The sequence below is a fragment of the Lemur catta genome, chromosome 20, assembly GCF_020740605.2.
Source record: "Lemur catta isolate mLemCat1 chromosome 20, mLemCat1.pri, whole genome shotgun sequence".
NCBI classification, from domain to species: domain Eukaryota; kingdom Metazoa; phylum Chordata; class Mammalia; order Primates; family Lemuridae; genus Lemur; species Lemur catta.
In genome coordinates this window covers 21,998,850-22,025,125 of record NC_059147.1, presented here as the reverse complement: position 1 = coordinate 22,025,125, position 26,276 = coordinate 21,998,850, and the positions used below count along the sequence as shown (strand labels likewise).

The following is a 26,276-nucleotide window of genomic DNA, read 5'->3' as shown; positions in this document are numbered from 1 at the left end:
CAGGACACTCGCTCCCCTCTTCTAGGACTCTGCAGGTCCACAGGCCGAGCGAAAAGGACTCTGTCCTGAGGAGACCTGTGTCAACACGTCTCTATTCGGCGCCGTTCCAAAATCACTGATTTGCGAGGTTGGGCTGGATGACTCTGATTGGTTAATTGGACCTCGAACCAGACCTTTATTTCGAGGATCGGGAGAGGAGTGGGCGGGACTTGGAACTGAACTCCTCGTGTCATTGGTGAAAAGAAAACTAACAGGGAACTATTCGGAAGTATGATTGGTTGTTGCTAGGAACCCTCCCAAGGCCTTATGGGCCCTGGTTACGGAAGCCGAGGAGGGCTGAGCGCGGGCTCTACCTTAAGGAAGTTACCTACGGAAGCCCAGTAAGCGGAGGTATCTCGGTCCCAATGGCGACTGTGGAAGCTAGCAGCAGCGATGGGAAAGAGCAGGGGGTTGAGACCTCCGTCACCTACTATCGGTTGGAGGAAGTGGCGAAGCGCAACTCCTTGAAGGAACTATGGCTGGTGATCCACGGGCGAGTCTACGATGTCACCCGCTTCCTCAACGAGGTGGGGGGCTCCTGGAAGCTGCTGGGGTGGAGGGTGAAAAAGCTATGTGGAGCGTGTGTGAGAAGGCTGTGAGGCCTGGCTGAGGGCCATAAGGGGTACGGAAGGGACCGCGACCCTCTGATAGAGAAACGGGGGAGGGGGGCCTTAGGTCTGCATGCATTTCCGGCCAGCACCAAATTCTGTTATCTTGTATGATAATCGTGTGTTACTTATGTATTGAGCATTTGCTGTGTGTTAGGTTAAACTCTAAGCCATCATTATCTCCATTTTACAAAAGGGAAACAGGCTTGGGTTGAGAACGCTCAAGGTCATGCACTTAACGGCCTAGATCCATTCAGACCTAGATCTGAAGTGCACAAACCTGTGCTTTTCCCAGTGTGCTTTTTTAAGTAATACCATTTTTGATTTTCATTTTCTTGAGAAGCTGGGATTCCCCGCTCCCTCCTGCCATTATGCTATTACTTTTTTTTTTTTCCTAATTTGAGTTGAGCTTAAGGCCAGAAGGTCATAAGTTGACTTTTTTTTTTTTTCCACTGTCTCAGGTTCTGTCACCCTTTCTTATATCTTCAAGCCTGTTGTATTAGATCTTTTTTTCTTTTCTTTCTTTTTTTTTTTTTTTGAGACACAGTCTGGCTCTGTTGCCCGGGCTAGAGTGCCATGGCGTCAGCCTAGCTCACAGCAACCTCAAACTCCTGGGCTCAAGCGATCCTCCCGCCTCAGCCTCCCAGAGTGCTAGGATTGCAGGCGTGAGCCACCTCGCCCAGCCCTTGTATTAGATCTTGTTAACACAAATTCTCCTTGTGACCATGGGCAACTGAGTGGTTTTTTTTTTTTAATTGAAGGGGAAAATCACTGTTATTTACTTTATTGAGGTATAATTTACATAAAACAAATTGTGCTCATTTAAAATGTACAGTTTGATGAGTTTTGATAAATATATTCATTCATGTTAAGGTGTAGAGCATTCCATCACCCTAAAAAGTTCCCTCTTGCTTTTTTCCAGTCATTTTCCCACCCCCAGCCAACTAGTGATATGCAACCACTAAAGATTAGTTTGAAGCCTTGATTTTGTGTGTGTGTGTGTGAATCATTCTATCTAGAGTAATAGATTAATAATCTTGTGGTCAATTCCTTGTAAACATTTGCATAATATAACATGGTAACTGAGAAAAAAGTTTCTTTTTATTCCATTTCTATGAAGCAAATATACTAGTAAAATATTTTTTCCATTAATCTGGGACCTAAGGGAAAAATCACTACCTCCTGACTCATAATTCTATAAAGTTTTAAAACTTAAAGTTTCCTCAAAAGAGCATTGTTTCTAGTAAATTTTTGTAGTGGACAATGATTTAAGAACTCAATTTAGAAACTTTTTGCATCTTTATGTGCTTGGCGTTTTATGCTTTTAAAAGTACTTACCCATTATTTCATCCTCAAAACAACTAGTTGAGAGTGACTTATATAGTAACGATCCTTATTTTAACAGGGATACAAGAAATAGGTTTAGAGAGATTTCTGGTTATAGAATTGATTAATGGCAGAATCTGGCTTAGACACATCCCTTGGTTTCTCTTGTCTGCGTAGCATTACTTCAAAATTCTAGCCTTAGCTACATCCTCTGGTGTTTGCCTCATAATAAGTTCCATGTTAAAACATAGTTCATAATGGGTAGGCAATTGTGTTCTTCATTTGTGGTTTCATTTCTCCCAAATTTCTTCTTGATTGATTCAGAATAGATGGTGAACCTGGAAAGAACACTCAGTGCTTATAAAGAACATTAATTCAGTCTTTCGAGTAATAGTTGTCTAACCTGTTTTACCACATCCTGATATAGCCATGGACATCACTGGTGCACCAAGACTGGTGAAGGTTGAGCCATAGGTCTTTACCTGCAGTTAGCCATTTTCATTTAACCTGTTCTTTAATCTCTATCCCTGTTTTCTTGTTCATTCCAAGCCTATTCATCCATTCACTTACTCATTCAAATATTTATTAAGCCTTTATTGTGTACCAGATACTATTCTAGGTGCCGGGGATACTGTAGTGAATAAACATTTATGCCCTCATGAAGATTACATGCTACAGGAGGAAGACAATAAGCAGACTAAATAAATATTTACTAAAATATATACTGTGTTAGTGGTAAATGGTAAGAAGAAAAATAATGCAGGGAAGAGGACTGTGGAACGGAAGTGTATACAGTCAGGGTGCAAGGATGAGGGGTTGAAATTTTAGATATGATAACCAGAGATGGCTTTATGAAGATGACTAAAGGCCATGAGCAGGTAAAGGAGCTAGCCATGTGGACAACTTCAGTAAGAGCATTCCTGGCCGAGGAAACAAGTTCAAAGGCCTTGAGATGGGAGTATGTCTGGTGTGGTTCAGAGAACAATGAGGGAGGCCATGGTGGTTAAATAGTAGCCAAGATCGGAATGACTGGGAAGGGCAGATCAAGTATGGCTTTGCAGGTTTTAAGAAGGATTTTGGGCCAGGCGCAGTGGCTCATGTCTGTGATCCTAGCACTCTGGGAGGCCGAGGTGGGAGGATTGCTTGAGCTCAGGAGTTCGAGACCAGCCTGAGCAAGAGCGAGACCCCATCTCTACTAAAAAGAAAGAAATTAGCCAAACAACTGAAAAATAGAAAAAATTAGCCGGGCATCGTGGCGTGTGCCTGTAGTCCCAGTTACCCGGGAGGCTGAGGCAGGAGGATCGCTTGAGCCCAGGAGTTTGAGGTTGCTGTGAGCAAGGCTGACGCCAGGGCACTCTAGCCCAGGCAAGAGAGTGAGACTCTGTCTCAAAAAAAAGAAGGACTTTGGCTTTTGTTCTGAGATGGGAAAGGTTGGAGCAGAAGAGTGACGTGATGTGACATAATGGTTTAATGGGATCATTCTGACTGCACTGTTGAGAAAAGACTGAAGGAGAACAAGGGCAGAATTGAGGAGTCCAGTTAGGAGGCTGTTGTAATAATTAAAGCAAGAGATGGTGGCTTGGACCAGAATGGTGGGAGTGAGGGTAGTGACAAGTGTCCGATTTTGGATGTGTTGTGATGGTAGAGCCAATAGGATTTAACAGTGCTCTGGATTTGGGGAATGAAAGAAAAAGGAGTTAAGGAAAACACCCAAATTTTTGGTCTGCAAGAACTGGGTTGCTATTAGATGAGATGGGGAAGATTTACATTGGTTTTAATCCTTCTCTTTCCAATCTGAAATCACTCTGGGGCTCCTCCTTGGCAAGGGGTTTCTAATCGAAATATCCTGTGTCTGTAGATTACCATTTTTTTGATTAATAACTGTGGTTAGAATATACTGGAGTTTGTATGTGATAATTTAGAATTGGTAATATAATTGAATTATCTTTTCCCTAACAGATTAATTTTGCATTTTTGGAATCAGTGCTATTGGTTTAATTTATTGCAATCCTGAATGAAAATAGTACACACATCGTTGTCTTTCTACCATTTAATAGTTTAGAAAAATCATGTTAAAACAGTCACAATATCTTATGATAATGACTAGAAAATATCAAAGTGCACCTCCCTTACCAAGAGTAAGTATGATTTTGTAAAACTCTGTTTCAGTTAATTATATATAACATTATATATATGGTGTGTACTGGATTGCAATGTAAAATTATTTTCTTTCTGTGTATCACAAGTGAAAATTTGGGAGCTATTGACTTGTGTATAAATTGCCATTCCTCAAAAAAGTAACTTAATAAAATAACACATTGCAATATTTTAAAGTTTTGTATGTGTTTTTTAGTAACTGTCGGCATAAATAGAAATATTACTTTAGGATCTGTCTTATGGATGGGAATAATTTTTTCATTCAACAAATATTTGTTAAGTGCTATATAGGATTAGGCCCTGGTGGTGTATAAAAATAAATATGGTCTGGCCTTCTTGAAGCTACTATTCTAGGGGAGACAAAAGAAAACAGAAATAAACAAATGAAATAATTTTAAACTCTAGTACTTTCTATAAAGAAAAAAAGGAGTTGAGAAAGAAAAATAGGGGAAGATCTTTAATAAGTGATCTGGGGAAAGCCTCTGAGAAGATGACTTTTAACTGAGCTGATGAGCATGAATGAATTAGCTTTGGGAAGAATAGAGAAAAGAGCATTCCAACAGCATTTGCAGTCAAGCAGGAATTTGGCGTATTATTAAATAGTGGGACTGAAAGAATCTCTGGCTGTAATGTAGTCAATGAGGAGAGCCAGGCAGGAGCCAGGACATGCAAGGCCTGGTAGTTAGTTTGGATTTGATCCATAAGGTAATAAAAAACCACTGAAGTGTTTTAAGATGAGGGGTGACATTGAAGCAGTTTACAGATGGTCCCCAACTTACCATGATTTGACTTAAGATTTTTTGGCTTTATGATGGTAAGTGATACACGCTCAGTAAAAACCATACTTTGAGTACCCGTACAACCATTCTGTTTTTTACTTTCAATAATCTACATGACATATTCAATACTTTGTTGTATAGGGCTTTGTGTTAGATGGTTTTGTCCAACTGTAGGCTAATATTAAGTGTTCTGAGCATGTTTAAAGTAGGCTAAGCTAAGCCATGATGTTTGGTAGGTTAGGTGCATTAGACACATTTTCTTTCTTTCTTTTTTTTTTTTTTTGAAGTTACACTTTTTATTTTTATTTTTATTTTTATTTATTTTTTTGAGACAGAGTCTCACTCTTTTGGCCAGGCTAGAGTGCCTTGGTGTCAGCCTAGCTCACAGCAACCTCAGACTCCTAGGCTCAAGCGATCCTCCTGCCTCACAGCCTCCCGAGTAGCTGGGAATACAGGCATGCGCCACCATGCCCGGCTAATTTTTCTATATATATTTTTAGCTCTCCATATAATTTCTTTCTGTTTTTAGTAGAGATGGGGTCTCGCTCTTGCTCAGGCTGGTCTGGAACTCCTGAGCTCAAACAATCTGCCCTCCTCGGCCTCCCAGAGTGCTAGGATTACAGGCGTGAGCCACCGCACCTGGCCTCTAACTTGATTTCTAACATTGTAGAACAGGTGTACTCTTCTATCTAGCTTCTTTTGCTCTATACATTTGTGAGATTCATCTGTTTTTTTTTTTTTTTGCTATGTACCAGTAATTGGTACCTTTTTATTGCTTATTTCATTGTATTATGTAAATATACCAAAAGTCATCCATTTACCTGTTGGTTGATGTTTAGGTTGTTTCCAGGTTTTGGCTACTATGAATAAAACTGCTCTGAACTTTCATGTACAAATCTTTATGTGGGCATATGTTTTTATTCCTCTTGGGTAAATACCTAGTGGTAAAATTGCTAGGAGTGACTGCTGGGTCATAGGTCTGTTTAACTTTTTAGCAACTGACAGACCCTTTCCCAAACTGTTTACCTCATTTTACATTCCCACCAGCACTGTAAGAGTTTTCCAGTTTCTTCACATTTTCATTGACACATTTATTTATCCTTTTACTTTTAGCCATTCTAATGGATGTGTTGTGGTATATAATTGTGGTTTTAATATTTGCATTTCCCTGATGACTAACGATGTTCAGTATCTTTCCATGGGTTTATTATTCATTTATATATGTCTTTTTGTGAGGTATCTGTTTAGTCTTGTCCATTTTTAAATTGGGTTTATTTTCTTATTATTGACTTGAAAGCATTTTTTCTAATGGCTGGGTGCTGGCTTGGAGATCCAAGTGTCTGGTTCAGTTTCCTACTTTCTCTGTACAGGCCCTTTTCCATCTGTAAAATGGAAGTAATATTACATCACTGGGTGATTGTGGTTATGACAATTAATTTAAATAATACATATAAAGACTTAGTATGGTATACTACCTGGCTTAAATAACTCTGTAAGTGTTAGTGGCTATTTTTGTTATTAATATAAAATTACAGTGTTCCCTGCAGCATCTTTTGAGTGCTAAGTGGCAGGTGCTTTAAAGGTAAATTAGATGCCTTGGATTTGTAGGGAGGATCCATGCACAAGTAATTGTCATACAAGGTAGAGAGTGGCCTTAAGCAAGACTGAGAATGCCAGCTCTAGGGTATCTCCTGAAAGCTTCAGAGTTTGACTAATAATTCCTACTGGATTTCTCTTAGATTGATCAAAACAAAGTGCAATTTCATTGTTACCCAGCTAGTGGAATTAACATATTTAAATGGTTAGTCCTGGGAAGACTAGAAATAAGATGGGACGGAATTTAACTTCTAGCACTGCCCAGGCAAGGTGACCTGATCAATGAATCTACTTTTACCAGTTTTTTTTTTTTTTTTTGAGACAGAGTCTCACTCTGTTGCCCGGGCTAGAGTGCCATGGCGTCAGCCTAGCTCACAGCAACCTCAAACTCCTGGGCTCAAGTGATCCTCCTGCCTCAGCCTCCCGAGTAGCTGGGACTACAAGGCATGCGCCACCATGCCCGGCTAATTTTTTCTATTTATATTTGTAGTTGTCCAGCTAATTTCTTTCTATTTTTTTTCAGTAGAGATGGGGTCTTGCTCTTGCTCAGGCTAGTCTCAAACTTGAACTCCTGACCTTGAGCGGTCCTCCCGCCTTGGCCTCCCGGAGTGCTAAGATTACAGGCGTGAGCCACCACACCCAGCCAAGGAATCTACTTTTATTTATTTATTCATTTTGCTTGTGGGCGTGGGTGTGTGGGCATGGAGATGTGTGTATGCAGTCTTGAGAACAGAGTGAGCGCTGGCTCCCTAGATGTCCCTGTGTTCCAGGCACCATGCTATGTGCTGAAACAGCCATGAATAAGACAGCCAAAGTGTTCCCAATGGAGTTTATAGTCTGGTGGGGAAGAAGCACATAAATAAAGAAATACAGTGTGATAAATAAATATTAATACCATGAAGGCGCCTATGGAGTTGTGAGAATCTAGCTGTGGGTCCTAATCTGGTGGAGATGAGGATGTCAAGTTATGTTTCGATCTGCAGACCTGACCTTCAGACCCTGGGCAGTGGTGACTTTGCCAAGGTTACACCCTTTCTGGCAGCCAGCTAGTTTGCCTCTCCTAGGTAACACCTCTGTCTTACCAGATTCAATCTAGTCCAAATGCAAATAAATGCCTTTGGGCCTCCACCATTTCCTCCTGTTCACTACCGAGGTCTGTTATCTTTCTCTGCCCTGTAGACCGTTTTTCAGGAAGTAGTTTTTATTCTCTCCAAAATTTTAACCTCTGTATTTTATTTTGATGAGGTAATGTGTTTGGCTAGAGGTCCCTCTTTTCATCACCAGGCCTAGTTTTGCAGCTTCCTCAATCTTACTTAATGTTTCTAGATTGTATTTTCCAAGTCAGGTGGTCTCTAGTATCTCTCTATTGTTGGGTTTTTATTACATCAGTGTGGAATTTCCACCCACAGACAATTTGTAGTTTTTTTCCAACAAGATTTTTATTCTATAACTGTTTGTCATTAACATTCTCCTCTTTTCAGCCCATCAGTCCCCTATTCTTTCCATAGAATTAGTAATCAGGAAGTATTATTTTCCATTAGTAATTTGTCCTCTTTTCTCTATTAAACATAAATTTTCTGTCTTCTTTCCAATAGTACTTAGTAAATAAAGTAAATTACCTTAAGGAAAAGTCAAAAGGTTTCCCCTACTCCCTACCATGTGTTCTTTTTTTTTTTAATCCACCCATCTGTCTCCATAGATTTGCCTATTCTGGATACTTTGTGTAAATAGAATAATACAATATGTAGCCTTTTGTGACTGGCTTCTTTCATTTAGCACGTTTGTAAGGTTAATCTGTGTTGCAGTACTTCATTATTTTTAGCTGCCCCGATATATTCCATTGTATGAATATACCGTATTTTATTTATTTACCAATTGAGGACAGTTGTTTGCACTTTTTGGCTATTATGAATAGTAATACTGTTATGAACATTCATTTACAAGTTTTTTGTAGATGTATGTTTTATATGTTTTCATTTCTCTTGAGTGTATTCTTAGGAGTGGAATTGCTGGATCATATTGTAACACTATGTTTCATTTTTTGAGGAACTGCCAAACCATTTTTCATAGCAGCTGTTTCATTTTGCATTCCCACCAGCAATATGTGGGTTCCAATTTCTCTAAATCCTTGCCAACACTTGTTATTGGCAAAAAGATTGTCCATCTTTTTGATTATAGCCATTGCTGTCAGTGTAAAGTGGAATCTCATTGCGGTTTTGACTTACTTTTCCTTAATGATCAATGACATTGAGCATCTTTTCATGTGCCATTTGCACATTTTCTTCAGAAAAATGTCTGTGCAAATCCTGCGCCCATTTAAAAATTGAGTTATTTGTCTTTGTTGAGTTTTAAGAGTTCTTTATATATTCTGGACATGAGTTCCTTATCAGATACATGATTTGCAATTATTTTCTTCCATTCTGTGGGTTGTATTTTCACTTTCTTTTAATTCTGATGAAGTCCAGTTTTTTTATTTTTTCTTTTGTTGCTTGTGTTTTTGATGTCTCAAAGGAACCATTTCCTAATCCAATGTCATGAAGATTTACTCCTATGTATTCTTCTAAGCCAAGACCTCATTCATCACTATTTGTAGACAGGAACTGGTTGGACCAAATCTGTTGATAGTCTGGGCTCCAAGATTGAAACTTGGCCCATCCATCTCAACATGTTGGAACATACTTTTACCTACCACTAGCCTTACAATCTTTGAATGTGTTTAAGGAGTGGAGCTCCCTGTGCATTATTGTAGTTTCTTTCTTCCTTCTCTGACCACTTCTGGTGCATTTTAAATTTCGGTAGCTACATTAAGTTTACTGCAGCACATTTCTGTGTACTGATGGTTTATAAGTGTGCTATCTGAAGATGTGGCTGACTGAGCTTAGCCCCTTGTGCTTTGAATTCCTGCTATTATCTCAGGCCCAGCAAGACTGAAATTAAACTCATCTTCCAGAAGTTACTGCCCTGTGTCTGCCACTGGTATTACTTAATTTGTAATCTAGTCTTATTTCTTGTTTTGCCTGTGTCACTGATTTTCAAATTGATTCTTGAAGATTGCTGTACACTTTAATCACATCTACTTGATTGTGTGTATTGGGCTTCTGTCCAAAATATTGCTTGAAGAAAGTGTTCTGTGGGTAAAAATTTTTGAAAAACTCTGTCCTTGTGTCTAATCAGTAAATATATGCAAGTGTCTCTCTCTCTCTCTCTTTTTTTCAAAACAGAGTCTTGCTCTGTCACCCAGGCTAGAGTGCAATGGCATCATCATAGCTCTCTGCAACCTAGAACTCCTGGGCTCAAGCGATCCTCCTGCCTCAGCCTCTTGAGTAGCTGGGACTGCAGGCACACACCAGCATGCCTGGCTAATTTTTTTCTTTCTTTCTATTTTTAGTAGAGACAGGGTCTTGCTCTTGCTCAGGCTGGTCTCGAACTCCTGACCTTGAGTGATCCTCCCACCTCAGCCTCCCAGAGTGCTAGGATTACAGGCGTGAGCCACCGCACCTGGCCCATTTGTTCTTGATTATAGTGTTCATCATGGCAATTAAATCTACCTGTTGATACGGAAATGGCACCCTGGCACATTTAATCCAGACAGAATAATTCCTGGACAACACTTATCTCTATATCTGCTAGCAATTACTCTCTCCCTTCTTAAAACATTATATAAACTCTTTTATACAGAATAACTAGGTCTTTAGTTCTACTGAGTGGCTGTATATACAGTACAGAAACAGTGATTTTTTTTCAGTGGATTTGTTACATTCTCAACTCTAGATTAAGAACCTCTCATTTTTTTACCTGTCTTTGATAATCCTGAAAGCACTAGAAAATCAAGCAGTATGTCAGTGTTGCCAATTTTCCCTGGACAGTATAAAAGATAGGGAAGGTTTGCTAAGTCTGTCCTAGCCCTGGGTATTCACTCTAAAGAGTTTATGTGAATAAAATTTTGACACATTTGTTCTTCACATCATTCTGTACGCTCAAGAACAATAATACAGGAAGATTCACTTTACTTATCCATAGTTTCTAAGTTTTTGGTAATGAAAATTATTACTTTTATAAAGAAAGTTATTGAAATACTAACACAGTTAAATGTAAAAATGCAGAGTATTTGGATCCCGAGAAAACAGGAGCTTACTGTGGTTAAAAAAAGTCAGACTGACTAGCCAGGTGTGGTGGCCTATGCTTGTAGTCCCAGCTGCTCGAGAGGCTGAGGCTGGAGGATCCCTTGAGCTCAGGAGTTTGAGGCTACAGTGAGCTATGATGGTGCCACTGCACTCCAGCCTGGGTGACAGCAAGACCCTGTCTCTAAAAAAAAAAAAAAAAAAATCAGACTTACTGAACATAATAATTAGTTATAATCCATAATCCTTTTTCCAAAGATTCATTTTTTATGTGGGTCTTTTCTGCAAGTCACCCAGCACATACTCCTCATTTCCTCTAGTTTCAGGCAAAAAGGGGAATCTGGCTTCGATAAGAGTGATGCTTGCTGCACGCCCACCGGCTCATGCATCTTTCTTTTTATTCCAAGAGGCTCTAGCTCAAATGAACATTAGCAAGTTAAGGGCTACTCCAAGTTCTGGCAGAGCAAACTCTGCTTGGTCTTTAAAAAAGAAAAAGAGCTCTGTAATTCCTTTTTGAACATGCCTTCAAAGTAGAGGTCTTTTCTTTGGCCATGAGCTCTTCTTTGGTATCATCTGGTGCCCAGTGGCGATTCATTACCTTCAAAACTTCCCATTTTGTGTTAGAAGCTTTGTTGGTATCTGTGGGCTGGCCTTGGCTGCTCCAGTCATCTGCTCTTGCCTCATTCCTTATTGATCATGGCCGTTATCTTGGCCCAGGATCAGAGAGTAAATGCTCTAAGGCCCAGATACATTGAGGAAATGACAAGATGCAGAACGCTCCCAGGACACTTCTAATGTGGGTAGTTTGATTCCTTCCTGAGCATAGGCTTAAAAACACAGGGTCTGTGGAAATAGGACTTTGGTTGTGAGAAAGCCTGAGAATGTCATGTTGATTAATGCACCAGTAAAAATCATAGGCAGGACATTGGTTACATTGCCTTTCGTCATGTCCAAGAGCATAGTGGGAGAAAGTGGCACTGTTTTCCTTTTAGTTCTTTGAAAAACCCATCCTCTGGGTTGTTGAGGTCGTATTTTCATGTCAAGAAAGCCTTTTTGGGGAAGGTAATTTCCATTTTCCCTGAAGACTCTGCTTCAGTTTAGGACTTAACTGTCAAATACTTGCTCCTGGATGAGCTCCTTGTTGCTCTGCAGCAGGATGAACACGTAGTGGTGGATGATGCCCTAGAAGAGGGTGATGATAAATATGGCTGGACTATCCAGAGGCTGACTTGGAGTCGCCCAGCGACTTCACTGAGAGCTAGCCTGGCTTCTCTTACTCTGGTGTGGGGGCTCTTTGGATTCCCCTCAAGGCCTTCTCATGCCCCTCACTCAGCCTGGGCATTCTCTTGGCTTAGGACTGGCCCGGGACGCTGCTGTCGCTTTGGGCCTAGTGCTTTCAGCTGGGTTGCCGGAGGCCCTCTGTAGCCCTGCATCCATTTGATTTTAAATAACAATATCTGAAAATTATAGAGTTTTAAAACAGAAACCAAGAGTTCCCTGAAATCTTTTTGCTCGTTCTAAGCCATCTCTATTAAGACCACATTTTAGAGTGATAGTTACTAAACTAAGGGTTTTTGGGGACCACTCTGATCCCCCTTCACTGAAAAAAAGGCCATAAAACAGGTACTGTATGAATTCACTTTTGTAAGAACACAAAAACTTTTATTCATCACTGCCTACTACATAAAATACTAATAGTACAGCCTCAATAGAAATTATAGAATAATGACTGAAATGATTGAAAGAATGCACAAGACAAAGCAATGGAATTTTATGCACCAAATTGTTAAGTGTACTTATTTCTGTTACAGGACTATAGTTGATTCTTTATTCTTGTGTTTTCCAAATTTATCACAGTGAATATATTAATGTAATTTTTACTTTTATATTTTTTAAAAGTGTTGTGCCTTGTTGACTCATTTAAAGAGATTGATGAAAATGAAAGTACTTTGTAGAAAGAGCTGTATAGGAAGTCAGTCCTTCCCTGAAATCTCTCAAGCTGCTAAGAAGTTTTGTTGTCCTTTTACTCTGAAAGGAAACATAATAGTTGGGATGTGTCATAAGGAAAAAAATATCTTCCCTAGCTGAGGTGCATAGAGCAAATTGGGACATAATTTCAGAACTAATGACTTAGTTCCTTGACAGAAAACACATCTGAGGTTTCAGATGTAATAACAAATGGTTACTGTCTTTCTTTCGCTTTAAAATAGCATGCTTAAATACTGGGATGTGAGACCCACCTGCTGGGTCCACCTAAAAGGGTGGAGACCTTTTAGGAGACAAAAATAGTTTTCCTTATCCTCAGGGAGCTCATAGGCAAGTGACGATGACTGAGAGGTTACACTTAGAGTTTTTGTACTTCAGTTGAATAAATATTTAAGATAGGAATGATATTGTTCTCCCTTAAATGGTTGTTAAAAAAATAACCAAGTAAAAAAGCATTACTCAGTATTTCCAAAATGTAAATTTGGATATGTTGAATAATGTAAATTCTAAATTTGCTAATTACAAGTAAATGCTTATTGATTATTTACTTTAAGTCAAGGACTACATTAAGTGTAATTTTTAAAAAAACGATTTATTTTCTGAATAGGTAATACTTTACTTGGTAAAACAATTTCAAGAGTGTATGCAGTGAAGTCTTCCTTCCCACCTTGTCTCCCAGCCACCAGGTTCTTTTCAGCATTTCCAGGGGTATTTTAAGCATGTGTAAGCCTATGTGTATCTATTAATATCTGCTTTTTAAAATCATAGATGGTAGCACATTATACCTACTGTACCATGCTCTTCTGGAGCACAAAGTGTTTTGCATCGTTATTTAATACACACAATAGTTCTCAAATATTCTTACTATCTCTATTTTATAAATAAAGACATCTCAATTTTTTAATAACTTGTTCAGGGTCACATAGCTTATAGTTATAGAATCTGTTTCCTCTGGTACTACTTATTTATTTATTTAAACTTTTACTTTAAAACAATTTCAAACTTATAGAAAAGTTGCAAGAATAGAATAAGGAATTCACATACCCTTTGACTAGAGTCCCCATTCGGGTTTCTGCAGCTGTCACAATAATGTTGGCAAAAGGAACCAACCCAGGATCACATGTTGTTCCCAGTTGTCATGTCTCTGTAGCCTCCTGCAATCTGGAACAGTTTCTTCAGTCTTTCCTTGACTTTCATGACCTTGATATCTTTGGAGATCGTAGGCCAGTCCTGTCCACAGAGATTTTGTAGAATATTTCTCAATTTGCAGTTGTCCTAGGTTTTCTCACAGTAGTCCCCATATTATGCATTGTTGGCTAGAATATCACAGAAGTTAGGCTGTCTTCCTCGCATTGCATCCTATCAGGTGGCACCGGATGCCGCTTTGTTGCATTATTCCCATTAAAGGGAGAACAGAGGAAGGAAAGTAGGGTGAAAAAATAACTTATTGGCTTGCTTTTCAGAGAACTCCCTGTTCAATAAATCTCTTTTCCTTGCAGCATCCTGGAGGAGAAGAGGTTCTGCTGGAACAAGCTGGTGTAGATGCAAGTGAAAGCTTTGAAGATGTAGGACACTCCTTGGATGCCAGAGAAATGTTAAAGCAGTACTATATTGGCGATGTCCATCCGGTATGAACTATCAGAGCTTGGAGAAAAGTACTAAACAGTCATAGAACAGGATGAGGGAATGAATTATTAAAAGGGAAATTCATTCTACCCAGCAGTCAGGCTAAATTTTCGCTAAAATCATCTAGCCTTACTGTGCTAAGATATAGCCTCTTTTTGGCCAAGCAGCACGTGTGTATCTCTGAAAAGCTAAGGGAGTTGATTTGGGATTATTATTTTTATTGATTGATGTGTTTTTGTAATGCAATTAATAACATCTCTGTCTAAAATAGTGGTTTGGCTGTTCTTGCAAGTTCCGTGCTATAGATAATAACTGTGGATGTTTTAAACCATCCATACATACCATTCTAACAGGGCACCCTGTTGTACTCAGGGTGGAGTTCAGTACCTGTCTAAAGACCCAGAAATCTCCCAGAGAATTCACTGTCACCAGAATGTAGTATCAAGTTCCAAGCTTAGAAACAAGCACAAAGTAAGATTTCATTTGGATATATCTTAAAATATTATTTGTTTTCCTCTTTTGAGCAGAGTGACCTTAAACCTGAAAGTGGTAGCAAGGTAAGAAGTCATCAACTTGTTTTATATGTTTTAATTGTTTATATTTCTGTTTACTCAAGTAGAATTGCTTTTTTAAAAAAATTACCTTAAGAGAAGTTAAAAAGTATTTACTTTTTCCCCAAGACAAAATCCTATTTTTCAGGAATTTGGACTCAGTACCTGCCATCTCAGGAAAAAAGAATGGCTGACTTGAACAGTAGGAAACAATTTGTTAGTGCATCTATATGCTTTTTCAAAAAATTGAAACTCCAAAGCTGTGCCCCATATGGTTTTGAAAGAAATTAGTTTATGGGTTCAGTTGCACAAAAGTATCTTATTCTTATATTATATAGAACAGGTGATAATAATTGCTTGTGTGCTGGAAAAAGAATCGGAAAGTTGGTTTTTTCTTACAAGTTATCTTGTTTATTTGTAATACAAAGGCCTTTCTGTCCTTATTTCCTAAATTTAATTCTTTTATCCTGGAGGCTCGGATAGGCCCACGTACTTCCCAGTTACTCAGTGATATGGGAAAAATAAAAGATTAAGTATTCGAGTGTTTGAAAACCTTAATGTGCACTACCTTAGGTACCAGGAAGAAAATATGAAAGCCTTTTCTGCTTCCCACAAGCTGAGTGGTTCATCTCCCTTATGCCCTTAAAATTTTCTTTGACTTCCATCCTTCAGATAGCTGTTACACTGCCCTCTAATTTATTTATTTATTTATTTATTTATTTATTTTGAGACAAGGTCTTGCTCTGTTGCCCAGGCTAGAGTACAGTGGCGTCATCATAGCTCACTGCAACCTCAAACTCCTGGGTTCAGTCAATCCTTCTGCCTCCCGAGTAGCTGGGACAACAGGCAGGCACCACCACGCCTGGCTAGTTTTTATACAGACTGGGTCTCACTCACTATGTTGCCCAAGCTGTGCCCTTCAGTTTAAAGGGAAAGCAGTTTAGGTGCTACCTAGAACCTATATGGAAGCAATACTGCCTCCTTCCCCTTTTCCTCTTTCTAGCTGCTTGCTTCCTTCCCATTCCTCATTCCTCATTGAGCTGGCATTACTGAACAGGTTTGACACAGCAGTTAAAGTTGGCCACGAGGCCGGGCGCACTGGCTCACAGCTGTAATCCTAGGCACTCTGGGAGGCTGAGGCAGGTGGATCGTTTGGGCTCAGGAGTTCGAGACCAGCCTGAGCAAGAGCGAGACCCCATCTCTACTAAAAATAGAAAGCAATTAGTTGGAAAACTAAAAATATATAGAAAAAATTAGCCAGGCATGGTGGCGCATGTCTGTAGTCCCAGCTACTCGGGAGGCTGAGACAGGAGGATCTTGGAAAGGCCTTGGAAAGCCTAAATATAAACTGTATAGATGAAGGTGTATAATGTCCTGTCTACATGTTTTAATGCATCATAATCATAATTCTGGCTCATTCTTTCCTAAATTTATTTATATCCTGTGGACAAAGTACACCACATTCCTTAAGTCTGTGCTCTATTCTCATGTTTTCTCATAAACAGAATTCATAGGGAAATCTACTCCTACTGACCCCTAAGTCCCTTTCCATGTGGTTACCAACTGTGACATTTCTTTGTCATTCTTTTAACCATATCAAATTGAGTCAGTACTTATTTATGGTGTAGTGCCTCTCGGAAGGGTATCTGGAAAAACACTCCTTTATATAGGTGCTGGAAGAGAGAATAATACACATGTGCCCCTTCAGTCTTCCTAGACATGAGAGAATGGTGTTTCCTTTTTCTACCCTTTAGAAGGCTGCTCTTGTAGATTTTGCTAAAATGCCTTTGGCCCAGAAAATTGTGTTGAGATAATTGAATATGACTTTAGAATTCAAGTTCATCTGATCTGAGCCTTGCATTTTATAAATGAGGAAACTGATTTATAGCATTGGGCTTGAAGGTATTAGACATAAATTATGAGCAGCTTTATAAAAAGCTTACTCAGGTATTACAAAATATTTCCTTTTACCCTACAAAGCCCATCTTTACTGTTTATATGTATGTAAATACATTTATTTCCTTACTTATCTTAATGGGGAATTAAAGCCTTAATGAACCTTGAACTTTAGGAACCAGTTTTATTTACACAGTTAATTTCTGTTAGTTTTGAGCGAGAATAAAGAAACATGCATATTAATTACTTAATAGGGCTTATGCTGGAAGAACTTTGGATTTGATCTGTTCTCTTGTAACTAAAATCACAGTATTGCAGTACTTTCCATGCCAGAAGTTGAGAGCATTAAAGTCTGGGCATGAACATAACTAGCCAGATATGCCCGGACACCCAAAGGGATAAATTGAAGTCAGCTATAAACTGTAGGAATTTCACTTAAGCATCCATTAGGTTTAGCACAGCACTTAGCTGTGGAAATGAGGATTGGGGAACTGTATGTAGAGGAAGGATGAAGGCCAAGGAACGTTATGTGTTAATAGAACTTTTTTTCACTTTTGTAAAATTAAAAATAACTTACTTGGCTTCTTTCCAAACTTGGTTGAGGGACTTGGCTGCTAAGAGCTATGCCTTAAACATCTCTTTCATTATATTGTAGTTGATTAAAAGTGGGGTCACCGTAGTTTGGCATTTACTTGGCTGTCAGTATCCTAAAGGGAATGTATGCTTCCTCTTCTTGTTCCTCTAAGGTATTAGACAAGTCAGTCTTTTTTGCCTCCTGGGATGGATTAATCTTACAAGAAGGACACTTTGTAGTACTTAGTTGATAAAACACCATATGTATTTTTAATTATTTATTAGAAACCATTACAATTTCGGCATATTCTGTTCTTGGTTCGCTCTAGTCTCTCTTTCTCTTTCTTCTCTCAGTTGCTTATTACATTGTCCAAGGCTCACTCTAGTTAGCATACATCTAGGGCTTTTGGTTGTAAAAAAAGGCTAAAAGCTTTGACATCTAGAGAATCCATTTAAATGAAGTGTATAACTTTTAATGTAGTTATAGATTAAACATCATAGTACATACATTATGCAGTGATGCTCTTGTATAAGCCTTTCCAATTATCCCAGTTTTTTTTTTTAAATAGTAACTACATATTTTGTTCTGTAAATCATTGGTATATATGTGGATAAAGCATAAAAGGTCATGGACATGTTCTTGATGGAATTCAATTATATCTTGGCTACTATAATGGAATATTTCAAAGGCAACATTATAAGTTAACTGGATGCACTCACCACCATCACCACCACCACCTTCCACATCTATAAATAAGTAACATTTGTTGTATTTCTCAAAGATTGACCTGTAACACATTTTAATTAGATGGATGCTTACTATGCCAGCAGAAATGTCCCAGATCATAATCATCAAGGTCCTGAAGAAGTATAGTAACACATTAATATACGGTTTATCCAAAACTTTTATTTGAAGTCTTACTTGCCTATAGGCTAATTTCTTTGCAGTGTGGGGCCTGTATTCGTTTGCAAGAAAGTGTTTTGGATATATGAAATTAAAACTCATTTCACAGACTGCTCTAAAGTATATCTGGGCCAGTATGTTTGGTTTCTGAAAATTCTTAGAGATTATTGAAAACTGTGTTTAGGCAGAGTTGATATTCTATGTTCATAGCCTAGTATACTTCTACATATTGGCAAGAGATGATATTTTGGGCAGCAGCAACCTATGCTAATGGGTTATTGTCCTCTGGCAGTTAAGTTTGCAAGCCTTCTGTACTATACAGCTAATTAAGGGAATCAGTAACTTCATTTGATATTTACTTAAATGGGTTTTAAAAATTTTAATAATAGGTTTATTGAGATGCAAGTCTCATACCGTACAATGCACCTATTTAAAATGTGTGAGTCAGTGATTTTTAATATATTTACAGAGCTGTGCAACCATAATCACAATCAATTTTAAAACAATTTCATCACTCCAGAAAGAAACCCTATGCCCCTTAGCAGACACTTTCCTTTTCCCCACCACTCCTCTGCCTCCAGCCCTAGGCAACCACTAATCTACTTCCTGTCTCTATTGATTGTCCTGTTCTGGAGATTTCATATAAACAGAAATATACAACATGTGGTCTTTTTGTGTCTGGCTTCTTTCACTTAGTATAGTGTTTTGAAGGTTCATCCGTGTTGTAGCATATATCAGTACTTCATTATTATTATTTTTTTTGAGACAGAGTCTCCCTCTGTCACCTCAGCTAGAGTGCAGTGGCGTCATCCTAGCTCACTGCAACCTCAAACTCCTGGGCTCAAGTGATCCTCCTCCCTCAGCCTCCTGAGTAGCTGGGGCTACAGGCATGTGCCACCACGCCTAGCTAATTTTTCTTTTTTTTTTTTTTGGTAGAGAATGGGGTCTTGCTCTTGCTCAGAGCTAGTCTCGAACTCCTGACTTCAAGCAGTCCTCCCGCCTTAGCCTCCCAGAGTGTTAGGATTACAGGTGTGAGCTACCACGCCCAGCTTCATTACTTTTTATTGCTAAAGTTTGTTTTTGAAGATTATTTTGGCATTTTTCTTTCCCTTAACTCTACTCTTTCCCTTTTCACTGTGAAATACACCCTAAGGTCTCTAGTCATAATTATAAACATTTCAAAGAGTTAACCAGTTCACTTCTATAAACCATAAAGCGATCATCTGCATGATCTAGAGCATTTTAAAGTTGATTTATATGATACAAGAGAAGAGTTTTTTCTGCTTTTTAAAATGTTTTCAGAAAATGTGATGTTAGGCCAGGCACAGTGGCTCATGCCTGTAATCCTAGCACTCTGGGAGGCTGAGGTGGGAGGATTGGTTGAGCTCAGGAGTTCAGCCTGAGCAAAAGCGGTGAGACCCTGTCTCACATGTCCCTGTAGTCCCAGCTACTCTGGAGGCTTAGGCAGGAGGATCTCTTGAGCCCAGGAGTTTGAGGTTGCAGTGAGTGAGTTACAATGAGGCCACTGTACACTACCAGGGTGACGGAGTGAGATTCTGTCCCCAAAAGAGAAAAAAAAAAAAAGACTATCTACATAACCAATAAACATATTACAAGCTTCTCAAACTTAGTTTTAAAAAAAGAAAAAGAAAATGTGATGTTAGCTACTGCCAGTGGCAAGCCCAGCTGAGCCAGGCACATCACTGTGACTGCAAATTAGTCCATTTCAATATACTTTATATCATAAGCATTTTTTTTGACATCTAAAATAGTTTAGGTCATTGCTTTCATTAGTGGTTCTTCCCTAGGGAATACTGGCATGTTATCAGAAATAAAATTCCCAGCCCACTGATTGCTTATACATTTATAAACATCAAAATGCATGAAAGAAGAAGTTCTGTTATCAGCTACAGCATTTGTATACTTACTCAAGAAGATTTATATGTGCTATGTTAATCTTCTGTTTTTTTTTGTTTGTTTGTTATTTTTTGAATATGTGTCATCTTCAGGACCCTTCGAAAAAGAATACGTGCAAAAGGTTAGTATCCCCTTAACAGAATTCCTTATGCTCAACATAATGTGGCAAGAGGTTCTTCCGTAAATATACATGTATAACATAATTTATGAGTACAGTTTGACAGCTAATTCTTTATTGGCCAAAATCTTTGCAAATTCAGTAGTTCCTTGACTTTAGCAAAATGAATTTTTACAGTTGCAACCATTTTGAATGATCTGAAAGGTTCATGCCTTGAGTAATTATTAAATCTGATTGTGACATAAATTAGAATCACACTAAGATTGCTGTCCATTGTGCATGGACAGGTAACTACTGTTAAGTCAATCCCTCAGTCTCTGTAGCTCAGCTCAGCTATGTGATTCCACCAAAACTTAATCTCACTCACTTAAAGTATTACAGAGAAAGGGAGAAAATTGTATCTTTTTTTTCAATAAAATGTCAGGTCTTTTATTTGAAGTAATGGACAAAGTATAAACTATTAGTAAATTCAGTTTCCTTGATATTAAAGACTATAGTCAGCCAAATGTTGCATAAAGAATTTGAAAATGGAACCCACAAACTTACAATAGACTTAATGCATAAAACTGATTGAGATTATTGTGCAGAATACATAAAGAATTCCAGCACATCAATTTTTAAAAAATACCTCAGTAGAATATAAGAAAAAGATTCAAGCACTTTATAGAAGAGGAAACGCAAATATTATATAAGCGTATAGAAAAAAGATTTAATCTCATTCATCATCAGAGAGATATGAATTAAAATCATTGGTATATTTCATACCTACAAGATTGGCAAAAATGAAAAAAATTCTGCAAATAAGAGGTGACTAGGAAGTGGATCCCCAATCCTCTTAAGCACTCCTAAGGCAATGTAAATGGGTATAATCACTTTGGAAAACAATTTGCTACTATCTAGTAAATTTGATAATATGAATAACTTTTGACCCAGTAATTACATTTCTAGGGATATATTCAATAGAAATGTATGCACAAGTATACCAGGAAATACGTACAGGAATGTTCAGAGTAGCATTAGTCAAGATATTCTGACACTGGAAACAACCCTAATATCTGTTCATTAATAAAGTGAATTAATAAATTGTGGTTTATTCATACATTAGAATGCTACAAGTACAATAAAAATAAATGAATCACAAACATGCAATAAAATGAATGAATCTCCGAGAAGAAAATTCTGTCTTTTGCCATGAAGTTACTGTTGAACCTAAATCTCCTTTAGTGCAGTATAAATGTGTTTCCTCTGGTTCTCTCCTGAGTGGCAGTTAAGTATTAGGAAAGATTATATGAGGATTAGTGTAGTGGTCAACCATTCTCAGTCTTTTGTACTGAAGAATTTTTCTTCTTCAGTGTTTTCTCAAGGATCCTATTTTTGGATTCTTTAGTCTTTTGTGGTTGCTCTTCAAGAAGTCTGAATTCATTACTCTTTTGGGGAGATTAATTCAAAGTTCCCATGTGCCATCTTGCCTGTTTTTAAAATAAAGCTACCTGGCTGACGTTCTAAACTTGTCCAGAGTAGCTTTCTGCCATACTTAAGTGTACAAAGTGCTAGGCATATTTAGGCAAAGAGAATCATTTTCATGGATCTCAGTTGGTTTTGTTGGCTTCATACCTTTTAATGCCAAGACCGCGTATGTCTTAAGTAGAAGGGCAGCCAGGTCATTTGGATCATGGAAGAATTATACCTTAAAACTAGTGTGCTAATAAGCTCTATTAAAGAAGCAGAATTTAAGGAGAATGATTACTTTTCTTAAGGATAGTCTCTTAAAATATTTTTTAAGCCAACTGTCATTTGCTTAACTCTGTTAGAGCCATCTATATGCTGTGTGTGTGTGTGTGTGTGTGTGTGTGTGTGTGTGTGTCTTATTAGTATCCAGACTTAACTAGAGATTAAGAGGATGGATATTTCTTATATATGAGATGAGGATAATATTAGTACCTATTTTATAGCACTTTTATGAGTATTAAATTTTTAAATACATGTGAAGCAGCTAGAATATTGCTGATAGTCATATTAGATATTACTGCTTACAAATTTATAATGGGATAAATATATATACCTCCATACATGCGTGAAATGGCACTTATATAATGTTAATTGTAGAATATGTGAAAAATAAAGATACAAATAAGAAAATGTGAAACTATCCATAATCCCACAACCCAGAAATAACCACTTATATGTCTTTGTAGAAACATATATGGAGGTGTGTATAACTTTTCTGAAATCATACTATTCATTTTGTTTCTGAACTTTGAATAATACTCCAAGTATTTTTTCCCAAGTACTGTATGATAAAAGCAGTTAAATTTCCCAAAGTAAATCCAAACTCTTTGCTCACATAAATATTAACATATGAATGCCAAAAGATAGTGAACATTTGCTATAAAACATTCACAACTTTCTTTCTTTTTCCCTCTACTTCTAGTTGCTGGGTATATTGGATTTTCCCCATCGCAGGCGCTATTCTCTTAGGTTTCCTGTATCGCTACTACACAGTGGAAAGCAAATCCTCCTGAGGAAGCCTTGCTGAAGTCTGGAAAACACGTCCACTTGGGAGTGAAAACCAGAGACTTGCTTGGGGGCTGCCACGATGCCCTCTCTTTGAATCTTGCCAGTTGTATCCTTCCCCCTTGGAGTCAAGACGGTTGGTTAGACATCCACCTCAGATCCGGGACCAGCGTCCTTCATCTTTCAGAGCCTTACGCCCAGAGCACCTGCTCAGCAGTCTGTGTCCTTGCCAGTGTTCGCTCTCTTCGCACTGGTTTCCACTTACACTTCAAAACTTTCTGTTCATAATTGCAATTCATATATTGTAGTGACATTGCTTTTTGGTAAAAATGCCCGCTTTCCAATACTTTGCACATTAGACATTCTTAACAGGGCAGCAGTCTTAGTGTGGAAGCTTTTTCCATTTTTCTTTTAAGTAAATTTTTAAAAAAATTCTGATTTAATTCTAGTATTCATCATAAGGGGCTTAATTATGAAGTAAAGGTGTGTACTTATTACTTAAAATATAACTGCCAAATGATCTGTTCCTTGTTTGTATTTGTTAAAACCACAAAGAACTGTGTGGCCTTCTCCTCCCTCCCAAGCTAGTGTAGCAGGTAGCTCTTCCCATCCAAGTCCAGCCCCTTCGCTTCCCAAATGGTGCTGGACAAAACTATGTTTCCCTGTTATTTCTTGGGGGTGGGAAGAGACACGGAAAGGAAGGGGGATGAACTGGAGTGTTGGAACCCTGACAAATTCAGAGTAATATTTCCTTTGAAAAATATTGAAAAACACTACTTTAGGATAGGAGTTTAGAAAAAGCACCAAAGCTTTCACTTTGGTTTGGCACCAGTTTCTGGCCAACTCTTTTTTCCCCCTAGCTATCTTTTATTGGTAAACTATAAATGTAAAATTATGTCTGTAAAACTCTACCAGGGATTTTTGATGCTTTTTAATTTATTGATAAGCAAGTTTTTGATTCTGTATTTTACAAAAGTGAGAGACTCCAGTTTGACCCTCTGTTTGCCCCAGTAAAATAACTTCCATATAAAATGGCATTTGAAAGTGGAAGATTGTGACAAGAGACTGTTTTCCATTGCATCTGTATTTTACCTCCATGGCTCCAACCTATGATTTTGTTCTGTTTTTCTGTTGAGAATAATAAAAAAAAAAAATGGTAGTTTTTTTTCTTGGATGTGTGTTTCCTTGAGAAGCAGGTTATTATTTAGAATTATGTTACTGTTTCTTATTGGTTCAGGGATTTCTCTGGCATATTTGGCTTTATTTTTTGCCCCATGGAAGCACTGTCTGTTTTCTGCCGCAACTGTGGTGATTTTTCTCCCCTTCCTTTTAGGATTACCAGTCTGCTTCTGAGCCATTGTCATTTCTAGCAGGGAGCATCTTAGTTCAGGAAGGACCATAGATGCTGCTCAGTATCTCCTCTCTCCCCTCCAGCCTGCCAGGGACTTGATGAGACAGGAAACTGCCCGGCAAACCAGTGTCTGCCCATGTAAACTATTTAAGAAAAAGTTCATCCCAGGTCTTGTATCCTGTGATTTAGCAGTTGAATGAATTCAGAATTCATCTAAATAATATTAACCTTGTATTTGCACACACACTTGAATATATTTTGGAGTAATTTTAGAGCATTTCTGGCTGACTTTTATTATCTGGGATATGGGTTTAGTAAAACTTTTATCTTCAGAAAATATTTGTATATCTTATAAGATCCCACTTTAAGACAATTTATTGAACAAAAGTCTTTGGTTATTATGTAATGAAAGTCGTGTGAATTGATGCTCCTCCATTTAAAGGCTAGAAAGGGTTCCTTGAATAAGGATTGATATAGAATTGCTGTAATAATTAAGTTGCACGATTACTTAATTATAGGGAGTACATTCGGGTAGAAGTAAAGAACAAAGGAGCAGTGAGGAGCTGGAAAGGGGACATTCAAGCTAAAACTAAGCCAGAAGATAACTTGAATCAATTGTAAAAGTGTGTTGGCAGTCTCCAAAACTGAATGAAAAACATCTGGCTTCTAAGAAATGTGAAAGAACTATAGTCTTAAGTAAAATTGGTGTTTTGATATTTTTAGGGTAAACACCAATGAAAAGGTATGTTTTTCTATTTCGTATTAGTTTTCTTTTCCTGTTTATATGTAGACTTGTTTTTACCGAGAGCCAGAGGGAAAAAATTTTCAGCTTTTGTCACTACCATCCATGAAATCCATCCAGTACCCAGGGCTTCTTTTGAAGCTACTGCTAATGTGATGTCACTTTGTATTATAAAAACCACTTTTGGGTCCATTTACTATTATTCTGCTGCCTACAAAAACAGCCAGGTGAAAGGTAGATTTTGTGTAAGAGTTTGCGGAGTTTTCTCTAAACAATAAAGTAATACAGTACATGAGCCAAATCCATCAAAAAGGAGTTTTGTTTAAGAAGCAGACTTGAATTCTCGAAACAGTCTTGACATTAGTAGGTTGTGAAAACACCTCAGGAGAGCCAGTGGAGCCAGTCCCCATTGGTGGACAATGCCAGCTGGTCTCTGGGGTGCTGGGTTGTTTATTCCCGAGGAAGACTAGCTGGTGCTACACACCATATTGTACACATCATAGCTGGTGAACACAGAAGGAGCAGATGAGGGGAATTTTGTGCCACCAGAATAGAGGGTGTTAGTGCCTGATTTCCAAAATTTCCTAGCCCCTGACTCTTGGGAATTGGTTTTGGTTTCCAAATGACTTCTACGTTTATAAAGATAAGAAAGTGGCATGGTCAAAGTTGACACTGTTTTTAGATCTCCTTGTGACCACTTAAGCAAAAACGAAACTCCATTGGAACCTATAATTTGGGCCTGTAAAGTTCTTTAAGCAGTTATCATAAATGCATATGTTGTGAAATAAGAACATTGTTGAGTTTATACTCATTTAGTTCCGATGTGGTGCAATGAAAAATGTTTTGCAGGCCAGGTATGTCATTACTTATGGTATCTCATGCTTTAAAATGTCAAGTGATACCTATCTGGTTAAATTCCATTTTAGGAGATTGAAATGCAGAACATTAATGTTCATTGCCTCCTATCCCAGGAGAAATGGATTCAGACATGTCTTGTCTCAACAAGAAATCAATTTTTTTAAACCATCTCACTCTGTTGCCAAATATCACAGAAGTAATGGGGAGTTTAGTCACATTTGGCTGTTGTGCTCTGAAAGAGCCAAGTTTGGAATTTGTGGGGGTGATCTAGGAGGGAGGTTCCAAAGAAGCAGAGAGGTATTTGTCAAGTTACCTACCCTACAGCCAGCATCTTACTCATAAGTTTTAGTAGCTGCTCTTTGCCCACGCCTGCACCGAACATTTGCTATTTGGGCAAAACACTATTTCAAGTATTTAACTTCTGTTCTTTTTACTTTACCCTCAACTGTGATCGAGTAATATTAACATTCCTTTTGGTATTCAATAGTGGAGTTTGTTTACCTATTTTATTTCAGCATATTTTGAACAAAGATCTTTGTCTCTTTCTGTTGGAATGTGCACACAATGAATGTTTGTTAGAACTACACACAATAAAGATACTGTTTTCCTTTTCT

The 26,276-nt window shown here is 38.1% G+C and overlaps 1 protein-coding gene across 1 annotated transcript; it reads left to right on the top strand.

Moving 5' to 3' along the window:
* Positions 1 to 237: 237 nt before the first annotated feature.
* Positions 238 to 26,276, top strand: LOC123625153 (cytochrome b5 type B). Its single transcript, XM_045533379.1, has 5 exons — positions 238 to 566; positions 14,112 to 14,240; positions 14,766 to 14,795; positions 20,172 to 20,200; positions 22,629 to 26,276. Exons 1-5 carry the CDS (start codon positions 405 to 407, stop codon positions 22,717 to 22,719), a joined length of 441 nt encoding a protein of 146 aa, XP_045389335.1. The 5' UTR covers positions 238 to 404; the 3' UTR covers positions 22,720 to 26,276.

Coding starts and splice junctions, on each gene's coding strand:
- LOC123625153 (XM_045533379.1), top strand. CDS start 405: ATGGCGACTGTGGAAGCTAGCAGCAGCGATGGGAAAGAGCAGGGGGTT. Junction 567..14,111: donor TCACCCGCTTCCTCAACGAG/GTGGGGGGCTCC, acceptor TTTTCCTTGCAG/CATCCTGGAGGAGAAGAGGT. Junction 14,796..20,171: donor AACCTGAAAGTGGTAGCAAG/GTAAGAAGTCAT, acceptor TGTCATCTTCAG/GACCCTTCGAAAAAGAATAC.